General features: G+C 42.4%; 3 protein-coding genes across 3 annotated transcripts; 1 reads left to right on the top strand and 2 right to left on the bottom strand.

Annotated features, from left to right (window-relative positions):
• Positions 1 to 772: 772 nt before the first annotated feature.
• On the bottom strand, positions 773 to 3,870 carry s100z (S100 calcium binding protein Z; the record flags this gene model as incomplete). The annotated part of the gene is made up of 2 exons (XM_080528660.1): positions 773 to 931; positions 3,730 to 3,870. The coding sequence occupies 2 exons, from the start codon at positions 3,868 to 3,870 to the stop codon at positions 773 to 775; spliced, it is 300 nt and encodes a 99-aa protein (XP_080384786.1).
• A 7,122-nt stretch (positions 3,871 to 10,992) lies between these two features.
• On the bottom strand, positions 10,993 to 11,880 carry ch25hl2 (cholesterol 25-hydroxylase like 2; the record flags this gene model as incomplete). Its single annotated transcript, XM_080529427.1, has 1 exon — positions 10,993 to 11,880. One exon carries the CDS (start codon positions 11,878 to 11,880, stop codon positions 10,993 to 10,995), a length of 888 nt encoding a protein of 295 aa, XP_080385553.1.
• A 1,866-nt stretch (positions 11,881 to 13,746) lies between these two features.
• LOC308155261 (xaa-Arg dipeptidase-like) lies at positions 13,747 to 16,615 on the top strand (the record flags this gene model as incomplete). Its single annotated transcript, XM_080528545.1, has 7 exons — positions 13,747 to 14,166; positions 14,449 to 14,597; positions 14,962 to 15,104; positions 15,264 to 15,418; positions 15,602 to 15,737; positions 15,940 to 16,047; positions 16,307 to 16,615. 7 exons carry the CDS (start codon positions 13,747 to 13,749, stop codon positions 16,507 to 16,509), a joined length of 1,314 nt encoding a protein of 437 aa, XP_080384671.1. The 3' UTR covers positions 16,510 to 16,615.
• Between the last annotated feature and the right edge of the window lie 2,385 nt (positions 16,616 to 19,000).

The raw sequence follows: 19,000 nt of genomic DNA, 5'->3' as shown, positions 1-19,000 counted from the left end.
GGAGTAATTACCATTGATGGGTCAGGAGTGTTTTTCCTGAGAGATTTTCACAATCAGCTCCAGGAGTTACAGAGGATGGATAGCAGAACACAACATCTCATTGAGTTTGTTTTTTGGGAGGGCAGCATGCACACATACACACAGACACACACACAGGTCTTGGGAGCAGACATTTATTATTCTGTCAAAATAGAAGGACAATGTTGCCAAGCTCACACACGCTAGACAACTGCTTGACAATGACATGCTGTCATTACCATTTACATTTGATGGGAAAATAATTTCATGAATATGACATGTGCTAATACAAATGTATTGTAACAGCTGATTTCCATTTTCCATTTCATTACACATTGCTGATTATTAAATTGCATTAATAAGAATTAAGCTAATGTCAGAGTGAAAGAGACATTGTCAAGTTTTTTGATGTGACACATGATTACATTTTTTAAAAATCAACAAACCAGTAAATGAACGAATGACTGAATCAATCAACAAATCAATCAATCAATCAATCAATCCTCTAGCTAAACAAGCAGATAGAAATTGCTGTAGGACCCAAGGGAACATTATACTAGCCTGGGTGCCAGTCCGTTTCTGCTGTAGCCAATTCCTTTGTTGTAAGATAACAATATACTGTTGTTGAATGCAGAAAAGGTATGGCACAATGACTAGCATAACACACAAAAATAATAGACATTTGGAGGGGTTGGGGGGGTTGGGGGGGGTTGGTGGGAGGGGGGTACTAAGATCCTCTACTCTGGCTGGTATTCTACTTGGTTTTCTTCTTCTGCTGCTCCTGGAAGAAGTCGTTGCAGGCCACGGTCAGGGCAGCCACCAGCACCACAAACTCGTTGAAATCCACCTCGTTGTCTTTGTTGGAGTCCAGGTCGTTCATTATCTTCTCCACCAACATGGGGTCTTTCTGAGACTGAACATAGAGAAGACATCCTCCATCAGTCAAGGGACCAATCAATCAATCAATCAATCAATCAATCAATCAATCAAGGACTAGAATAGGACAAATGTGTCTTTTTTTTTAAACGATTCATACAATTAGTCATAGATCAATTAGTCAATCCGTCATTCAGACAAAACAGCACATGGATCTGACGTACAGTAGGACTATGGTTCTGTGGGTTTGGTTGGTAATTGGTTTGATTTTCCAGAGCAATGTTTACAATTTATAATATAATTGGCTAGACTAAATTACTTTAAAGCTTTGATCTGGCCGTTGTGATATTTGTCAGTGCTGTGTAAGTAAATCCTTGCATTGCAACATCTGTTACCAGTTATCCTTATTAATAATTACTATTACTTACTCAGCGGAACACAACTGACCACCCTTATAGGTCTTATGTCACATATTGACCATATATCTAGATGCTTGAGCAATAAATACATTCTCTCCAGACACCAAATTTCAATAAAGTTACTGTACATGTCAACCTTCCCAGCCGTCTTAAATGGACAGGGTCTGAGGAGGAGACACCATCTTAAATGGACAGGGTCTGAGGAGACACCATCTTAAATGGACAGGGTCTGAGGAGACACCATCTTAAATGGACAGGGTCTGAGGAGACACCATCTTAAATGGACAGGGTCTGAGGACACCATCTTAAATGGACAGGGTCTGAGGACACCATCTTAAATGGACAGGGTCTGAGGAGGGGACACCATCTTAAATGGACAGGGTCTGAGGAGGAGACACCATCTTAAATGGACAGGGTCTGAGGACACCATCTTAAATGGACAGGGTCTGAGGAGGGGACACCATCTTAAATGGACAGGGTCTGTGGAGGAGACACCATCTTAAATGGACAGGGTCTGAGAAGACACCATCTTAAATGGACAGGGTCTGAGGAGACACCATCTTAAATGGACAGGGTCTGAGGAGGGGACACCATCTTAAATGGACAGGGTCTGAGGAGGAGACACCATCTTAAATGGACAGGGTCTGAGGACACCATCTTAAATGGACAGGGTCTGTGGAGGAGACACCATCTTAAATGGACAGGGTCTGTGGAGGAGACACCATCTTAAATGGACAGGGTCTGTGGAGGAGACACCATCTTAAATGGACAGGGTCTGAGGAGACACCATCTTAAATGGACAGGGTCTGAGGAGACACCACAGACGAGTCATTGGATTGGTGCTGGAACCCTCTATTGACTTATCACACCAAGGCACTGACAGGAGTCACATACAGCCAGAGTGGCAGTGGTGTTTAATGGCTCGTGAACTGGGGGCTGGGAGAGCCTTGAGGTGCTCTTCTCAGCTCTCTGTTTGACAAGACTTGTCAAGATCTTTGTTTTATTTCAAAGACGTCGACACACTGTCCTCCACGGCAATGGCGATCATTGGATGATCATCTGTCACTCGTGCAGAACTGGTCTGTGGTGGACACCCTCGAATGACTCAAGGTTGTGGTGATAAATGGATGATTCACTGAGAGACAGCATCTTCACTTGACTAAAATGAGAAATCCTCAATGAACATTTACTGTGTGTACAACGTCACTATTCGGCCCTAAGGTTATACTAATGAATTTCACAGTACCTCATACTCAGAAACTGGCATGACATTTAGATATTCTACAAAGATATAACATAATAAGCTAACATTTTGATCCAGGTGTATGTGTATTGACGTGCAGTGGGAGTATGTCACTAGAGACAGTCACCTGAGTTTAACTGCACCTGAACTTAAGGCTAAAGAGAGTGTTGCTCTGAATCAGGAGAGAGTCTCTACTCTGGAGAGATAGGCATAAGGGGGTAGTGACATCACATGGTGTCTATATTTGGAGGTGATGTGGGCCACTGATTATGATGCGTAAGCACCTGAGGTTCCCGGCAGCAGGAGGCTGAAGAAGTGAAAAGAAAAAGGGGGATGGAAGGAGGGGGGGAGGTTTGACTCTTCATCCCTCACTTGATGTCTCGTGGCTGTGTGGCTTATCCATTAGAGCGCACAGTGTACACTCCCACACACACACACACACACACACACACACACACACACACACACACACACACACACACACACACACACACACACACCGAAGCCGTTCCAGTGGTATGCTTTCTGATGACGCACATAGAAGATTTGAATATGTTTTCAATTTCACATTTACATAACATTGGGACCAAAAAACACTCAACAGGCAGAATGGATTAATAAATCTGATCAAATGTGTTTTAGACAGTTTAGACATTTGCAAATTCAACAACATGGTTGTCTAATTCCACTGTCAGGTCTCAGTGAGCAATCACATTAAATCAGCCAAGGTACCAAACCCATCCACAACCACAGCATAATTACTGTTGCTCATGGTAGATCAATTAACGAAAAGAAACAAGTTAAAAAGGTCACACTCCAATAGGCCAGACAATTTCCAATAATTAACATTGTTCGCATAATGATGGTCAGATGTTCTCTTTTTCTTCCAGATATTATGTGCTAAATGTCAAGAGATTTCTAATTCAAGTCAAGATACAGTATCATTTAAGGTTCAGCAAACAGCTAATGTGAAAAACTATTCATAAGCATTTCATAGCTTAAGAGGAGAGTGGATAGCATGTGTCACTTCTTACAACTTGCCAAAAAACATACAGTCATCTCCCCCATGAAATGATCCTATTCTTTGTAAAACATTTTTATTTTTTAATAAATTCATTACGATAATCTATGAATGGCTCAGATGGAAACTTGAAATTAAAATAGCTACTTTACCGTGAGAAAATCGGTGAGTTCACTGTTCAAAAGCTCTTTCAACTCTCCCTTGTTGAGCTTGAACTTGTCGCCATCATTTCCAGAGTAGTTGTAAAAGACTGTTATAAGCGCGTCCATGGCACCTTCAAGTTGGCTAGGCATGGTGGGAGCTGGTCGACGTGTCTCACAACCTATAGAGAGAGACTACAGGAGACAAAGAAAAGTCAAGTTTTCTCCTGGACTATGTCAGCTAACACAGGTAAATACGATGGAAAACGTATACAGTTCAAAAGAAAAATCCAAACAGGATTTCTAGAGATTTCTATAAGAATTGCTGAAATTTTCCTTTTTTTTTTTTTTGTAGCTTAAAATCTATTATTCTCTTATCCACCATTTGAGTGAAGAATATTACCAATAAGAAAAGTAGCATTCATCTAGATTGTAATTAACTAAACTACCTAAAACTACCAAAATATATATATATATATATATATATATATATATATATATATATATATATATATATACTGTATATTATCGCTCACACACAAAAACACAACTGTGCTCTACAGCATAGGGTGCACTTACCTGGTTAGAGTCCTGGGAAGCTATGGCAGATGTAACATCACAGGTTGTTTATGAAGACATCTGTGGCAACAGAGTGGGCCATCCTCCATCACCATGGTGATAATTAATTCCACGGTGAGAGGGCCATGGTAACTGTGTCTTCCTTTCCACGTTTTAATCAAAGCTGTGATGTGAAAAACAAAACATGTACCTATGTAACCCTGGGCTCCCCTGGGCATTCACTGTATTCATAGAAGGCCCTCAGTGGAACACTGGAGTGAATCAATTCTACTCCAGCTGGAAAAAAATAAAAGTCAAATGGTTCTCCCCTCCACTTCAAACGGAATTGAAGTAAAGTATGTGTTCTTACTGGATTTATGTGTGCATCTTGTATCTTTTTTGTTTTTACTCAATTGTCGTAGATGTTTTCTTTTGGGGAAAGTCAAGTTTATGGAACTCATGTGGTGTCCTGTTCTAATGTTGAAACAGACAGTTGGTGTCTGTCCTAATACATCGTTCCTTTTCAGGTCAGAACAAGGCTTGTGTGAACATTATGATCTGTTAGGGGGGTCTTGAATGAATGTACAACAAGCCATTGTAAACATGTGAGTTAATAGTTTCAAAATATGAATGTATGTTTTTTGATTGCTTGTCCACTATCACAGTAAACACATCAGGCCGTACAGACTTTGGATGGGTAATCTGTGTGTGTTACTGTAAACCAAACAGCCGAGGGACTGAACCTCCTACTGACATGCATGGTTTTATTGTGAGGCCAATCTCAAGTTACAGTTACAGGGTTGAATTAAATCAAACCCACATAATGGACAAATCACAAACCCCATGTGCAGAGAAAAACAATCAAATCAAATATGTTTTTATTTCACCCTATAAACATTGTCTAATTAATCTCAAATCTCTTAATGAGAGATAATAGTGTTAGGGTATTGTTAGTGTCTAGTAGTATGGGTTCCCCTGCCATGCAGGTTCAATTGAATCTCAGCCTTATCGTATCGTAACCTTCAATGGAGGAAGATTCTTTTTTTATCCCCTGGCCCCCACAGACTTCACTTAAGGGATGGACAATATATCAAGTGTGTGTTCATCTCCGTATCTACTTCCTAGAGCTAAAGATTATTTTCCATTTGTTAGGCTGATGAAATATTTCCCCTCAGAGTTGCCAATGCTAAATGTAACTGTTATGCCAAAGACACATGTACCTCAGATGTGGGGCGAACTCATGAGATGAGGTGGTGATGTGTTAAAGCTTTATTGAATTATCTCTGGTTTCAAATACCACAGAAACACCTTCACTATTCTAATGAAATTCTTTAGATTTCATTATTCAATTATAGAACTGTAATTTTAGGTCCCTAAAAAATGTAACAGAACAATCAAAAGCTGTGGGTTTTGCAACATACTGTAACTTAATAAAGTGTCAAAAAGAATGTTAGTTATGTGGCAATGTTTCAAAATACAATATTACCATCGTTTTGGTTTGGGTAGCAAACTGCATTTATTTGTACGATACTTGCCTGCCCTCTAGAGGTTGAGAAGTAGCCATGGTCTGTTTTCTCTATTAAACATTAGAATGAAACATAGACACTGGATAGTGTGTTTTATTAACGTTTCACCTCTCACCATGATGAGCATATGTGTGAAAAATGTCTGTGCATCATCCAAGTGCTAGACATTGGGAGGTGGATGGGCTGAGTTACTCCCATACAGTAGGATGTAAAGTTCCAGTGAAAAATACTATGTAACTACTTTTTATTATGATCATAAAACAATATAATTATTCTAATCATCTCTATTGTTACAGTATGACATGAATGCTGAGTCTTACAAAACATGATTGTAAAAAAAAAAAAAGAAGGGAAACATTGAGTTCAGAAATTGTTATTGGTTGAGTTGAGATGATGACAATATAGAGTTAGAACAGGATTATTTAAGACTCACCATAGAAACCACCTCTATGGTTGTCACAGCTACATCAGGTGCATCACCGTTACGCTCTCCCTGAGATGATGTTGGCCACTAGGGAGAGTGCAACCTCCTGCTGCTGCAGCCTATGATCAGTCCACTCTGCTAGTAGGTGTGTCAAACAACATTAACCATGGGTTAACCAGGTTCCATTACTGACAGCCCACCCAGCCAATGCCTAAAGCAACATTTAATTTAAATCTCTTGAAGTAGAACTGGAATTCCATCAGTAAATTCCTCCGCTCTTGTCGTTCTAGAACTCTGGCCTGGGCAGCGGTGTCAGTAGCAGGCTGTGGACCTGGGGAGATTCTTCATCAGGGAGTTCTACACCGTATTTGACAGACAGAACAACATGGTGGGTCTGGCCCAGGCTGTGTAAGCAGAACCAGACACACCTCCACAGAGCTCAAATATCCCCTAACAATAAGTCGTCTAATAGAGAGTAGTATGTTTTATTTGATTCTAGAAACTATGGAGAAGATCAAAGATGAAAAAGATGTGCATAACTGCCTATGAATTAAATGTATTTGAACATTGCAAAAACATTGTCTGTGTAATTGATTTTTTGGGGTGTATGGGGGATCTATGTATCTGAGAGCTCATGTAGTGGGGTCACAGTACAGTCAAGCGACCATCTTTGCTTGCTGCCGTTAAGGGCAGAGGCAATAGAAATCACTTGTAGTCTTTTCTAACAGACCAGTTATTTTGTATCTGAACAGGCACCAACATTAGTCTGTATCTTTTGACTTTTCAAGCTCTTTCGTTGAGGTATACCGTCCTCTTAGAGGTGGAACCTTTCTGTAATGTAAGAAAAAACTGGGAAAAGCAGGGAAGTTGGACGGATGCCGTTGGTATTCCGCCCTGCAGCTGTGCTGCAACTGCTTACAGTTATTACTGTAGAACTTGTTACCTTTCAGAAGGACGCAACAAGGTGACCTCACTGACAACTTACTGTAAATTGAGTACGCCTACAGGTGAATGATTGTAGATAATCATGATGAGACTCGTCATGCCGAGGGCTCTTGTGTGCAGCGCTGGTTCAGCCCGTGGATCAGTATAAGGTGTTTATCTTGCTAGTTTAGACACCGTGTAACCTGGGTATCTTAATATAAGGTGTTTATCTTGCTAGTTTAGACACCGTGTAACCTGGGTATCTTAATATAAGGTGTTTATCTTGCTAGTTTAGACACTGTGTAACCTGGGTATCTTAATATAAGGTGTTTATCTTGCTAGTTTAGACACTGTGTAACCTGGGTATCTTCATATAAGGTGTTTATCTTGCTAGTTTAGACACTGTGTAACCTGGGTATCTTAATATAAGGTGTTTATCTTGCTAGTTTAGACACTGTGTAACCTGGGTATCTTAATATAAGGTGTTTATCTTGCTAGTTTAGACACTGTGTAACCTGTGTATCTTAATATCCCAAATCACTATCATTCTCGTATCTCCTGTAAGAGCTAATAGTTCCTCTGCTGTTTATGGTTCTCTCAAAGCAAACAAGCTTTTAGAGAAACAAGTTTAGTTGATGTCCGTAGACCCATGTCTACAGAACAAGCAAAGTCATAATTTGCCATCAATCCACACATAATACCCCAGAATGACAAAGTGAAAAAACATTTTTAGACATTTCAGGACATTTATTGATTTGCTCTGACAGTTATTTAAAATGCAAAAATTATCAAAAAAAAAAAAAAAAAGCAACATTTTTAGGGTTAGTGTTAAGCCTAAGCCTAGTGTTAACCCTAAGCCTGCCAGCTTTGCTGTCCTTACTGTTTTCTCCATCTCTCCCTCCTTTTCTTTCCTGACTCTCTCTCTCTCCTCCTCTTCCCTTTTCATCACCTCCATCATCTCTTTCATTTCTTTCACCTCCTTTTCTCTCTCCTCCTCTGCCCTTTTCATCACCTCCATCCTCTCTTTCACCTCCTTTTCTTTATCCTCCAGGATTGTCTGACTCTCTCTCTTGACCTTTTCTAACTTCTTCAGCTCCATCTCGTTTCTCTTTACCTCCTTTTCATTCCTGACTCTCTCTCTCTCCTTCTCTTCCCTTTTCATCACCTTCATCTTCTCTTTCACCTCCATTTTCATCTCTCTCTCCCTATCCTCCAACACTTTCTTCCTCCTCTCCAATTCATCTTGAAGATCCTGAACTATTTTCTTCTCCCTGTCCAGCTCTTCTCTGTCCTCATCTACCCTCTGTCTCTCTTCCTTCAGCCTCTTCTCTGCATCGCTGTGTTGCTTCTCCTTCTCCTCCCCTTCTTTCTTTATCTTCTCCTTCTCTGTCTTCCAGACCTCTTGCTCTACCTTTCTAGCTTTTTCCACTCTGACCATCTCTTTCATTTGCCCGTCCTGAGCTTGCTCCACCTCTTTCTCTCTCTTCTCCACCTCTTTCTCTCTCTTCTCCGCCTCCCTCTTCAAGATCTCTGCCACTCGGGCCTTCTCTGCCATGTACCTGGCCTCGGCTTCCTCCATCTCCCTCTTCCAGACCCCTTGTTCTTCCTTTCTTTCTTCTGCCACTCGGGCCTTCTCTGCCATGTAGAGCTCTTGCTCCGCCTTTCTTTGGTTTGCCTCCAACAGCAGGGCAACCTGGGCCTCTTTACACTCCTGTGGACATACAGTGAACACACTTAAGGTGCAATCTCAAATGTATTTGGCAAGAGGGGTCCCTTGTCTTTTCTGAGAATAAAACCAGTCAGTTTTCTCCCCTCATCTTTGTGTATTGTCTATTTTTAGCAATCCTAAATAGGGTGAGTGGGCAGTTATCAAATACAGTACCATAGTCCTTTGAAAGTCCCCGATGGAGATAACAGAGCTATCACTCTGATAAACAATCCCCCCCTCCACATACCCCACTACACTACACATCAGGCACACACAACAAATGTGCCAGTTCAAAATCTTTCCACATTAATATGCACTGTTAATGCAATCAAATCTCTAATATCCGATCTCGTCAGCACATAAATACATGAAGGCTCGCGCAGCTGCGCTCAATGACAGCCAAGTTATGAATATTTCACCAGCAAACCAGTGACAACCACATATTTCATCATGAGATATTAGTCATTCAACTAATACAAGATAGCTCTGATTTAATAATTCATTATAGTTGTCTTTATGCCCTGTTGCGTTTTCAACAAACGTAGAACTAGCTAGCTAGCTTACGCGTTGTGTTTGCAAGTGGCGGTAGAATTTGAAAGACGCTAGTTTTCAACACGCGTTTGGTTTTGATTGATTGATTGAAAACTTTATTAGAAGATTTGCAGAAGTAGGTACATGAAAGTACATATTACATACAAGGTCAACTAACAGGATAAAAACCCAAGAAAGCCACTGGCTTATTTCAATTGGGGTCCTCCACTGGTGATCCAGTGGAGTTTTAGTCGGACCAATGAACATTATGCAACGAACAACTGAATAATAATAATAATAATAATAATAATAATAATAACTTTTATTTGTATAGCACTTTTCCTGCAAACGTTGCAGCTCAAAGTGCTTTAATCATTATATAATCATAATTGTATTGTTTAGTCATTTAATTAAAGGCAATATTTAAAAGATGGGTTTTTAGTCTTGACTTGAAAATATTTGCTGAGGTTGCATCCCTAATGTAAACTGGCAGTGTATTCCATAATTTGGGTGCATAAAATGAGAATGCAGCCTCACCAAATCTCTTCTTTTGTACATATGACAAAGGTGTTTTGTGGTGGGAGGCGTGGCGTTAAGATCCCTGCCAATGAGAGCATTGACATCGTCTGAAAGAGAGGATGATAAATTAGTATTGGCCCCACGCATCGCACTGGGAGTCCGGGACGCAGCTAAAAGACCGTCATTCATGTTTTTAGATTATTATTCGTGTGCGTGTGTGTGTGTGTGTGTGTGTGTGTGTGTGTGTGTGTGTGGGGGGGGGGGGGGCATTGAAGACGTGAACATGTGAATGATACCTGTGTTTACTTATCAAAGGAAATGCCATGATGTACTGAGGCGCTCTCGCCAATGCCACAGTATTTATTAAGAGACTATTGACTATAGACCTATAGGCTTATGATATTAGACTAGTTACTCGTCTTTTATTTATTGGATTCAGATAAAAGTTGTTTCACTGTGTTAGAAATACAGTAGTATATATTGTAAAAGTATAACAGAAACATTACAAAGCTTCAATCAGTGAGGTGCATTATAATAGATAGTCCATATACGTGCGTTTCAACAAATATTTATTCAAAAAGAATCATGAGAAAAACACAATACCTAACAACGTTACAAAAATACTGAACTCAATTCAGCATGGATTCTAGAGCAATTAGAAACACATTTCACATATATGGAAGTCTGACCTGAGAATGCCATGGGAACAAACACCAATCCATCGACAGAGAGCCAAAAGATCTAGAAAAATGTAGATTTTTAAAAACGGAAACTACTATGTGCAAAAAAAAAATGCTGCACACAAAACCTAGGTTAAGAAGACAACCAGAGATTTGTAAGAGAGCAGAGTAGCAGACTTAGATTAGTATGTACTGGGTACATATCAATTCACAGAAGAGATTAGAGGTAGAGAGAGAAAGAGACTAAAGCAGAGACTGAGAGACAGAGAGAGAGACCGTAGAGGTAGAGAAAAAAAGGAGAGGCGAGAGATTGTGTAAAAGACTGAAGAGAGGCAGAAAGAGAGGGAGAGAGAGAGAGAGAGAGAGAACGACAGGGAGAGGCAGAGACACAGAGATGGAGAGAGACTAAATTAAGCGCCCATTGTCTTTCCTCCCTTCCAAGTCTTTCGTGGTTGTTGTGCCTGTATTGGTCGAAGGGGTTGGCATCGTGTTGGTGCCCCCTAGCCAGTCCCAGTGTGAGAAGAAGGGAGCGAAGTTAGTCCCGGGTCGCTGATGGTGGGCATCGTGCTTGGGTGGGCCGCCCCACAGCCCGAGGGGCACCAGGTTGTGCAGGGACCAGGGGAAGTCATAGCCACAGTGGTCCTCTGTGGACACACAGATGGTGAAAACCATGAAGCCCCAGGCAGTGAGACAGTGGCACTGCAGCAGGAGGGGGTCCACGGTGGTCCAGAAGCCCACGCTGAAGAGCTCCCACGCGGACAGGTACTGGGTGACCAGGCTGAAGGGCTGGTTGTACTGGTGGTGCACTGCATGGAAGGTACGGTACAGCCACAACACCCGGTGGTGCAGCAGGTGCCACAGATAGTACTGGAAGTCAAAGACCACCGTGCAGCCTAAGATCCCCAGGAGAAAGCCTCCGAGAGTGGGCGCGTGGCGAGGTAGAGGGGTGGGTGGCCTCCACAGCCACTGGGCTACTGCGGCAGGGAAGATGTAAGCCAGGTGGTTGTAGGTGGTGAGATCCAGGGTGGTCCAGATGTTGGTCCAGGTGATGGGCCTGTCCGGGTGCAGCTTGTAGCGGTTGATGCAGGGCCAGGTGGGGGCCAGGAGGTCCAGGAGAGTGTAGAAAGACACCAGGAAGATGTAGGTGGAGACGGAGAGAACCACGGGAAAGAGAGGGCTCCTCAGTTGACCATGTTGGTTCTGGCGGAGGTAATCCCATGCAGGCTGCAGGACCGAGTGCTCAGGGAGTCTCAGAGTCAGGTTAAGTATGTCGGACATCCAGTGAAAACCCATACTGCTGAATAACCTGTGCTCAGTATGATAATAGCAAATATTGGTGTTCCTCTTGAATTGAAGGTTAATCTAACAGGATTAATTTTAACTGATGCAGCAAAGGAAATGATAAAACCATAAGAAAGGCAAAGATAATCTGGTGTCGTTGTGCTAAGTTGGGCAAGTGATCGGTCCTAGTCTCTTATGTATGTCGAAGCGCCACCTCCTCCTCCCTCTCTCCCTCCAGTTTTAAAAAGCAAGCATTCTGTGAAAGACCCTTTTTCTTAGGCAAGAGGAACGCAGCCAGGACTCAGGACCCGAGTCAAAGCAACTCTCATTTCTGACCCAAATCTTAGAGAGAGAGCTCCCGTTGATCGGAAATGACTTTACTTTGTCACTTCAAAAGAGCAGTGTTTTTTCTTTTCTTCTGGCATGAGCTCAGAAGGATAGAGAAACAGAAGAGTTATGATCTAACCCAGCCTCTGATACTTATTTTGATGAATCATAATTCATTCATAAAAACTCCTTCTCTGTGTGTGTGTGTGTGTGTGTGTGTGTGTGTACGTGCGCGCGCGTGTGCGCGCGTGTGTGTGTGTGTGTGCGCGTGTGTGTGTGTGTATAAGGGTCAAGAGCAATAAATCATAGAAAAGCTTTCAGATGAGACATTGAGTTCAAAAGGCTCTACTTTATTGATGTTGAATTACAGTTGGCTTGTTGCATGGTTAGTTGCATAAATATAGAATACAAAATGGTTTGATTGTTTGAAATCCAGAGACAACACTATGATGGTGAGATGTGAAATGAGATCATGTGAAATGTCTTGAAGTAGATGAGTCTTTTTTTCTCAGGACTGCCCGAGTAGCTCAGTGTGTTAAGTCTCTGTCTGTCTTTTTAACGCTGAAGGCCAGGGTTCAAATCCAATGACCTATTGACTTTTTCTAGACTGTGTCTGCTGCTGCTGCTGCCTGTATGACAGTGTGATTGATTCTATCAGATATGATATGACTACATGACTACATGATGATACACATGATCAGATAGGACAGAGAGACAGAGGACAGAGATTCTACACTGATCAGAGCCTTGTGAACAGATGTGGGACTGAATTTCTTCAAGTAGGTGATTTTTTTTTTTCTTCTCCTCCCAGCTCTGTCACAGTGGCGCTACCGAGAGCACATTAGTCTGTTCATTAGAACGTGCACATCCAATCATATCGCCAAATGCTTTAGTGGTGTCCAATCATGTCGCCCAATGCTTTAGTGGTTGCTTTAGTGCAGCCAATCAATGCTTTAAAATGCTTTAGTGGTGCTTTAGTGGTGCTTTAGCGCATGCGCAATGAGTGAAACGTTGGGAACTTGTCGGCTGTCAATCACACTGGACTGGCTGTCATCACCTGTGGTAAGTACAGCTACCTTCATATAATGACTTGATCAATATTGTTCATATAGATTAATACGGTGTTGTCTTATGAGTTCATATAGATTAATACGGTGTTGTCTTATGAGTTCATAGCGAGACACTTGCAGCTCTCGTTGTTGACGAGAGACAGACGCCCCGCGGAGCTGGGACAGAATTACACTCCTGTCGTATGCCCTCCCCGCCAAATCTCTGGAGAATCAGCTTCTTGTTTGGGACTGGGTTGTTGTTGTAGTTGGTGATGGAAAAACAGATGGAGAGTGCCCCCTGCCGACCAAATATAATTATGAGTGCGCCCTGCCGACTAACAGCATGCTTATTTCAGAGATACGTACGTACCCGACAACCTGAGGTGCGTGCCGAGGTTACTCGAAACATTGTTTTCTCCATTACCACAGGTCTCAATAGCGTAGTAGACAGGTACCTCAGACACCTGCTTTCAGCCTCCTTTCGTAGACTATCCAGTTGCCAATGGCTCAGCACACCATATCCACTGAGTCACTCCTCGAGTTCAAACAGAAAGTTGGCAATTGTATTGACGAAGTCAAAGACAAGCTCTATAGTCTAAGCAAAGACATATGGAGTTGCCCAGAACTTGCATATGAAGAAAGAAAGTCTCACGACAGGTTGGTGCAATTTTTCTCTGATGAAAAGGGATGGAGTGTGAATAGTCACTATAAACTTGAGACAGCATTCCGTGCGTCATGGGGACCGGTCAGTGGCCAGGAGGGCAACGATGTATTACATATTGGTTTCTTGTGCGAATACGATGCATTACCTGGCATTGGACATGCCTGTGGCCATAACCTGATCGCAGAAGTGGGAGCTGCCGCAGCGTTGGGGCTAAAAGCATTGGTAGAATGCACACCCGAGTTCCCTGTTCGTGTCCAGGTATTGTCAGCGCTCATACACATAAATATAGATGTATAATAGGATCGCACACACATGAATTATGCAATAGAAATCTGAGAAGTCTTTTCTGAAGACTGACACCTTGAGCATGCTCTGCGCCAATTCTCAGTGCAATATAAATAGCCAAATTCCTCAACTATATTGTTTATGCTGTATTATAGAGCCTGTATAACGTTGAATTATATACAAGTCCGTGGATGCCGTTAGAGAGCATCCATGGAACTAGACACAGGTTGATCGGGTAATTTGCTCTCTCCACAGGTGACGGTGTTGGGGACCCCAGCCGAGGAGGATGGTGGGGGTAAAATAGACATGATACGGTTGGGTGCTTTTGAAGGCCTTGACATGGCGTTCATGGCCCACCCCTCACAGGAGGATGCCTCCTATCTGCCAGACGTGGCGGAACACGAGTAAGGCTATTTGATTAGTTATTTTATTGGTTCTTACAACCAAAACAGTCTATTACAATATATTTCATGATGAATAAAGACAAATATTTGATTTCCACTTCTCACAGTAATTTCCAACTACACGAATAACACATTAGAAACATGCATGTTGTAGTAGTGCATGCAATCATTTATTGATATTGATAGGTCAATATCAACTGTGCAGGAGCTCTCGTTGTAGTTGGAGGCCCTCGTTTCTGCATTGCAACATGTAGCTATTTCAGGCTACAGGCCAGTTATGTGTGAGAGATCTCTCGTGCCCCTGTCCTACTCCCAGAATAAACCAGGAGGACACTTAGTGTCTGATTTATGATTTCATTTCCAGTGTCATAGTGAGGTACCATGGCAAGGCGTCTCATGCTGCCGCCTACCCCTGGGAAGGGATCAATGCGCTGGACGCTGCTGTCCTGGCCTACAACAACATCTCTGTGCTCAGACAGCAACTCAAACCAGACTGGAGAGTCCATGGTGAGGGACAGCCTAGTTAACACTTATGTTCCTCCTGATCTTGTCTTCAGGAGTTATGTTTAACATACAACAACAACAACAACAACAACAACAACAACTGTTTCTTGTAGTGACCTTCCCCACTTGCTCTCAAGCACTGGTGGACCTTGTCCTGTGCAGGTATCATCAAGCATGGTGGGGTGAAACCCAATATCATCCCTGCCTACACTGAGCTGGAGTATTACCTGCGCACTCCCTCACGCAAAGACCTGCCCACTATCAAAGCCAAGGCTGAGAGGTGTTTTAGATCTGCTGCCATGGCAACTGGCTGTGAAGTAAGCGATTTTTTTCTTCTTCTTCTTTTTTTATTTTATTTTTAAATCACCTCATAGGAAAATTATTATAGAAATTAAGAACTCATCTGGTACAGTCATGCATTTTTCTGTTGCATTGAACCCAACGTGTATTACTTTTTTTCATTATTATTAAAACATTTTTACCAAAAATGTCTTCCTAAGGTTGAAGTCCAGTTTGCAAAGAATGCGTTTGACAACGTCCTGCGGAACACCACACTGCACAGTCTGTATGAGGACAACGGCAAAGCCTTGGGGATGGAATTCACAACAGATGAAGAGGTTCTTAAAAACTCTTCTGGTAGGAGAAGCATCTCTTATGCATCCCATAGGCCCTCTTGTGGTCATTAGAAGGTGGACATTCGTTTCTACACAATACTCAGGCAACAGTTCAGTTGCGATAGAAACAACAGTTATGCAATGAGATAGAAATGTTGTGTGTGACTATATGAAAGCTCTTGTATAACTTTATGAAAGGCCCATATTGTCTTGAACACCCACAGGCTCCACTGACTTTGGAAATGTGTCTTTTGTTATACCTGGAATCCACCCCTACTTCTATATTGGTTCTGAGGCTCTGAATCACACAGAAGAGTACACTGTAGCAGCTGGTATGCACCTTAAACATGCATGACCACTGTTATCTGATTACAGTAATAGTTTTCCTTTTGATCACATTAGATTATATATACAGTATATGTCATCTTTATTAAAGCCAGCATGTTTTCTTCCCTACAGCATGCTGCATGTTCAGATGTTGTAGTCATTGGATTGGGAAAAGTGTTAAAAATAAAGTGCATGTGCATGTTAAAAATAAAATAAAACAATGTTAATGTATGTAATTCCTTGTCCTTGACTGATTCCTTGTAGGTGATGAGAAGGCTCAGTTCTATGCTCTGCGGGCAGCGAAGGCCTTGGCCATGACGGCCCTGGATGTGCTGCTGTGTCCAGAGCTGCTGCGGCGGGTGAGGGAGGAGTTCACAGAGGTCAAACTAAAGGAGGAACGACTCCTGGGGAGTGGACTGGGGCAGGACGCCTCAGGGGCCATGTCGTGTGGTGGAGTGCAGCTCTGAGACACCTGCAAACACAGCATGCTCTGGCAGACAGGAGATGCAACACCAGTGCTTGATGTTGAATGAAAACGACATAACTATTTACTATTGCATAAGAGTACGTTCTAGGATACTACGTTCTAGGATGACTTCAATCAGTGGCGGCTGGCCAATAGAGGGCGCTGGGGCGCCGCCCCCACCTTCACTTCCTAGTTGCGGTAAACGTTTTTTTAAAAGAAACATTGTTTATTCACAAAATGCGGCTGATATTCTGTCGGCGCCTATCAGCATTCATTAAAAATCCTCCAATACAATAAACATTTTATCTGTGTGTGTGTAAAATTCACTGTTAAAATGCATAGGGGAGGAGTCGGGGCGCCGGCCGAATGCAAGTCTATGGCAGGCCAAATACTTTTGGCGTACACGTGAGCTGTAGCAGCGCTCCAATTGGCTGTCTCCTATTTCCCGGCCGGGGCGCAAAAAATGCGCCCCGGAGAGCAAGATTACTAGCTAGATTACATCATATCCGGATGGAGGGGGAGGGATCTCCGCCATAGCCAATTGATCGTCCAGATGGAGGAGGGGGAGGCAACTCCCCATAGCCAATTGTAGACCTCATTACTGTTACGTGACTTTGGCGCCTCACTTTGAAAGTGAAACAATGGAGTCTGCTACTGGGAGAAGTGCTTCTGAACTAAAAGACAATTCGGTTGGGTCCAACTTGGTCCAAGCAGATGCTGAACGGCACCATGGTCCACGAGGTCCACGATGTACACGCCGGTCCCAGCTTTTTAAAAAGTGTGAATTGATTGATTGATTGAAAACTTTATTAGAAGATTTGCAGAAGTAGGTACATGAAAGTACATATTACATACAAGGTCAACTAAAAGGATAAAAACCCAAGAAAGCCACTGGCTTATTTCAATTGGGGTCCTTGATTCTCAATTCATCGTTACATGTAAGACAGACAAAAAAAAACTAGTACTATCTACAAGATAATACAGACAAATAACTATTACTATCTACAAGATAAACATACATCCATCATGGGAAGAACAATACAACAAAACATAAGGTATGTACAGCGGGTAGGACAGGTGGGGACATACACCACAGGTGGCGGCGGGGGACAAAACACAAAGTATGTACAGTGGGTAGTTCGGGTCTTTTAATCTGATTTTTGATTTAGAGGGTCCAGTTACGGATTGCAGCCTCCTGTAAATGTTTTTTGAGAGTGGTTTTGAAGGTGGGCAGTGTTTTGCACTCCTTTAAGATTATAGGAAGGGCGTTCCACATTTTTACTGCATAGTTTGCAAACGAGTTTAACCCCTTGTTTGTGGTGCAACGCGGTTGAACGTGGTTCGTGGAGCTTCCTCTGGTGTTGTATGTGTGGACGTTGTTCACTTTTTGGAAGTATGTTGACAGGTACTTGGGTGTCTTTGTGGTGTAGCGTATCTTGAAGACCAGGCCCAGTGCAAGCTGCTGCACTCTGTCAACTACTCGTAGCCAATCAAGGCTCAGAAAATGAGCAGCGGTTAGATGTGTCCTAGGGTTGAGGCCTAGCAGAAGCCTAACCAGTTTATTTTGGGCTGTCTGGAGTCTTGTTTTATGGGCCTTTGTGGTTCTATAGTACCATGATGTTACGGCATAGTCGAAGTGACATTGAATGAGAGCTCCTGATAGGGTCCTCAGTGTGTTTTTACTGACAAGTGAGGATATCCTGTACAAGAATCTAGTTCTATGGTTCACTTTTTTGATTACTTTTGCTGCCATTTTATGTCCGGAAAGATTTGCCTCTAAGATGGAGCCCAGGTATGTAATATCCTCTTTTCTTGTGATATTAATGTTACCCACTTTTATTTTAAAAATTTCAGCCTTTCTGAGTTTAGATGGGGATCCATATAGGATGGTTTCAGTTTTACCTAGGTGTATTGATAGTTTATTGTCAGCTAGCCAGATGCAGATTCTACTCAGTTCAGTGCTTAGCGCTTTTTCCACCTGCAATATGTCCCTGTCAGAGACCAGCAGAGCCGAGTCATCCGCGAACAGGAACAAATTGCAATCACATGCTGATGACATGTCATTCACATATATTAGGAACAGTAAAGGTCCCAATATGCTTCCTTGTGGAACGCCGCAGGTCACTGGGAGGGGGGGGGACAGTGTTCCGTTCACACTAACCACCTGTTCCCTCCCCTCTAAGTAGGATTGCATCCAGCTCACCGATGTTCTATCGAACCCAATTGCTTTCAGTTTATCTAACAATATGTGGTGATCTACTGTGTCGAAGGCCTTCTGGAGGTCCAGCATGACCATGCCGCAGTACTTGCCCGAGTCCACCTCATGGTTGATGTGGTCGTTCAAATAGAGAAGGCATGTGTCAGTGGAATGGGATGTTCTGAATCCTGATTGAAATTCATACATCAGATTTTTTTCGGTAAGGTACCTATCAACCTGTTCATAAACAATTTTTTCCATAAGTTTCGAGATGGAATTAAGAATAGAAACAGGT

Source organism: Nansenia antarctica (genome assembly GCF_963989245.1).
Source record: "Nansenia antarctica genome assembly, chromosome: 4".
Lineage (NCBI taxonomy): Eukaryota > Metazoa > Chordata > Actinopteri > Argentiniformes > Microstomatidae > Nansenia > Nansenia antarctica.
The sequence above is the reverse complement of the archived record's forward strand: the minus strand, read 5'-3'. Positions and strand labels throughout refer to the sequence as shown.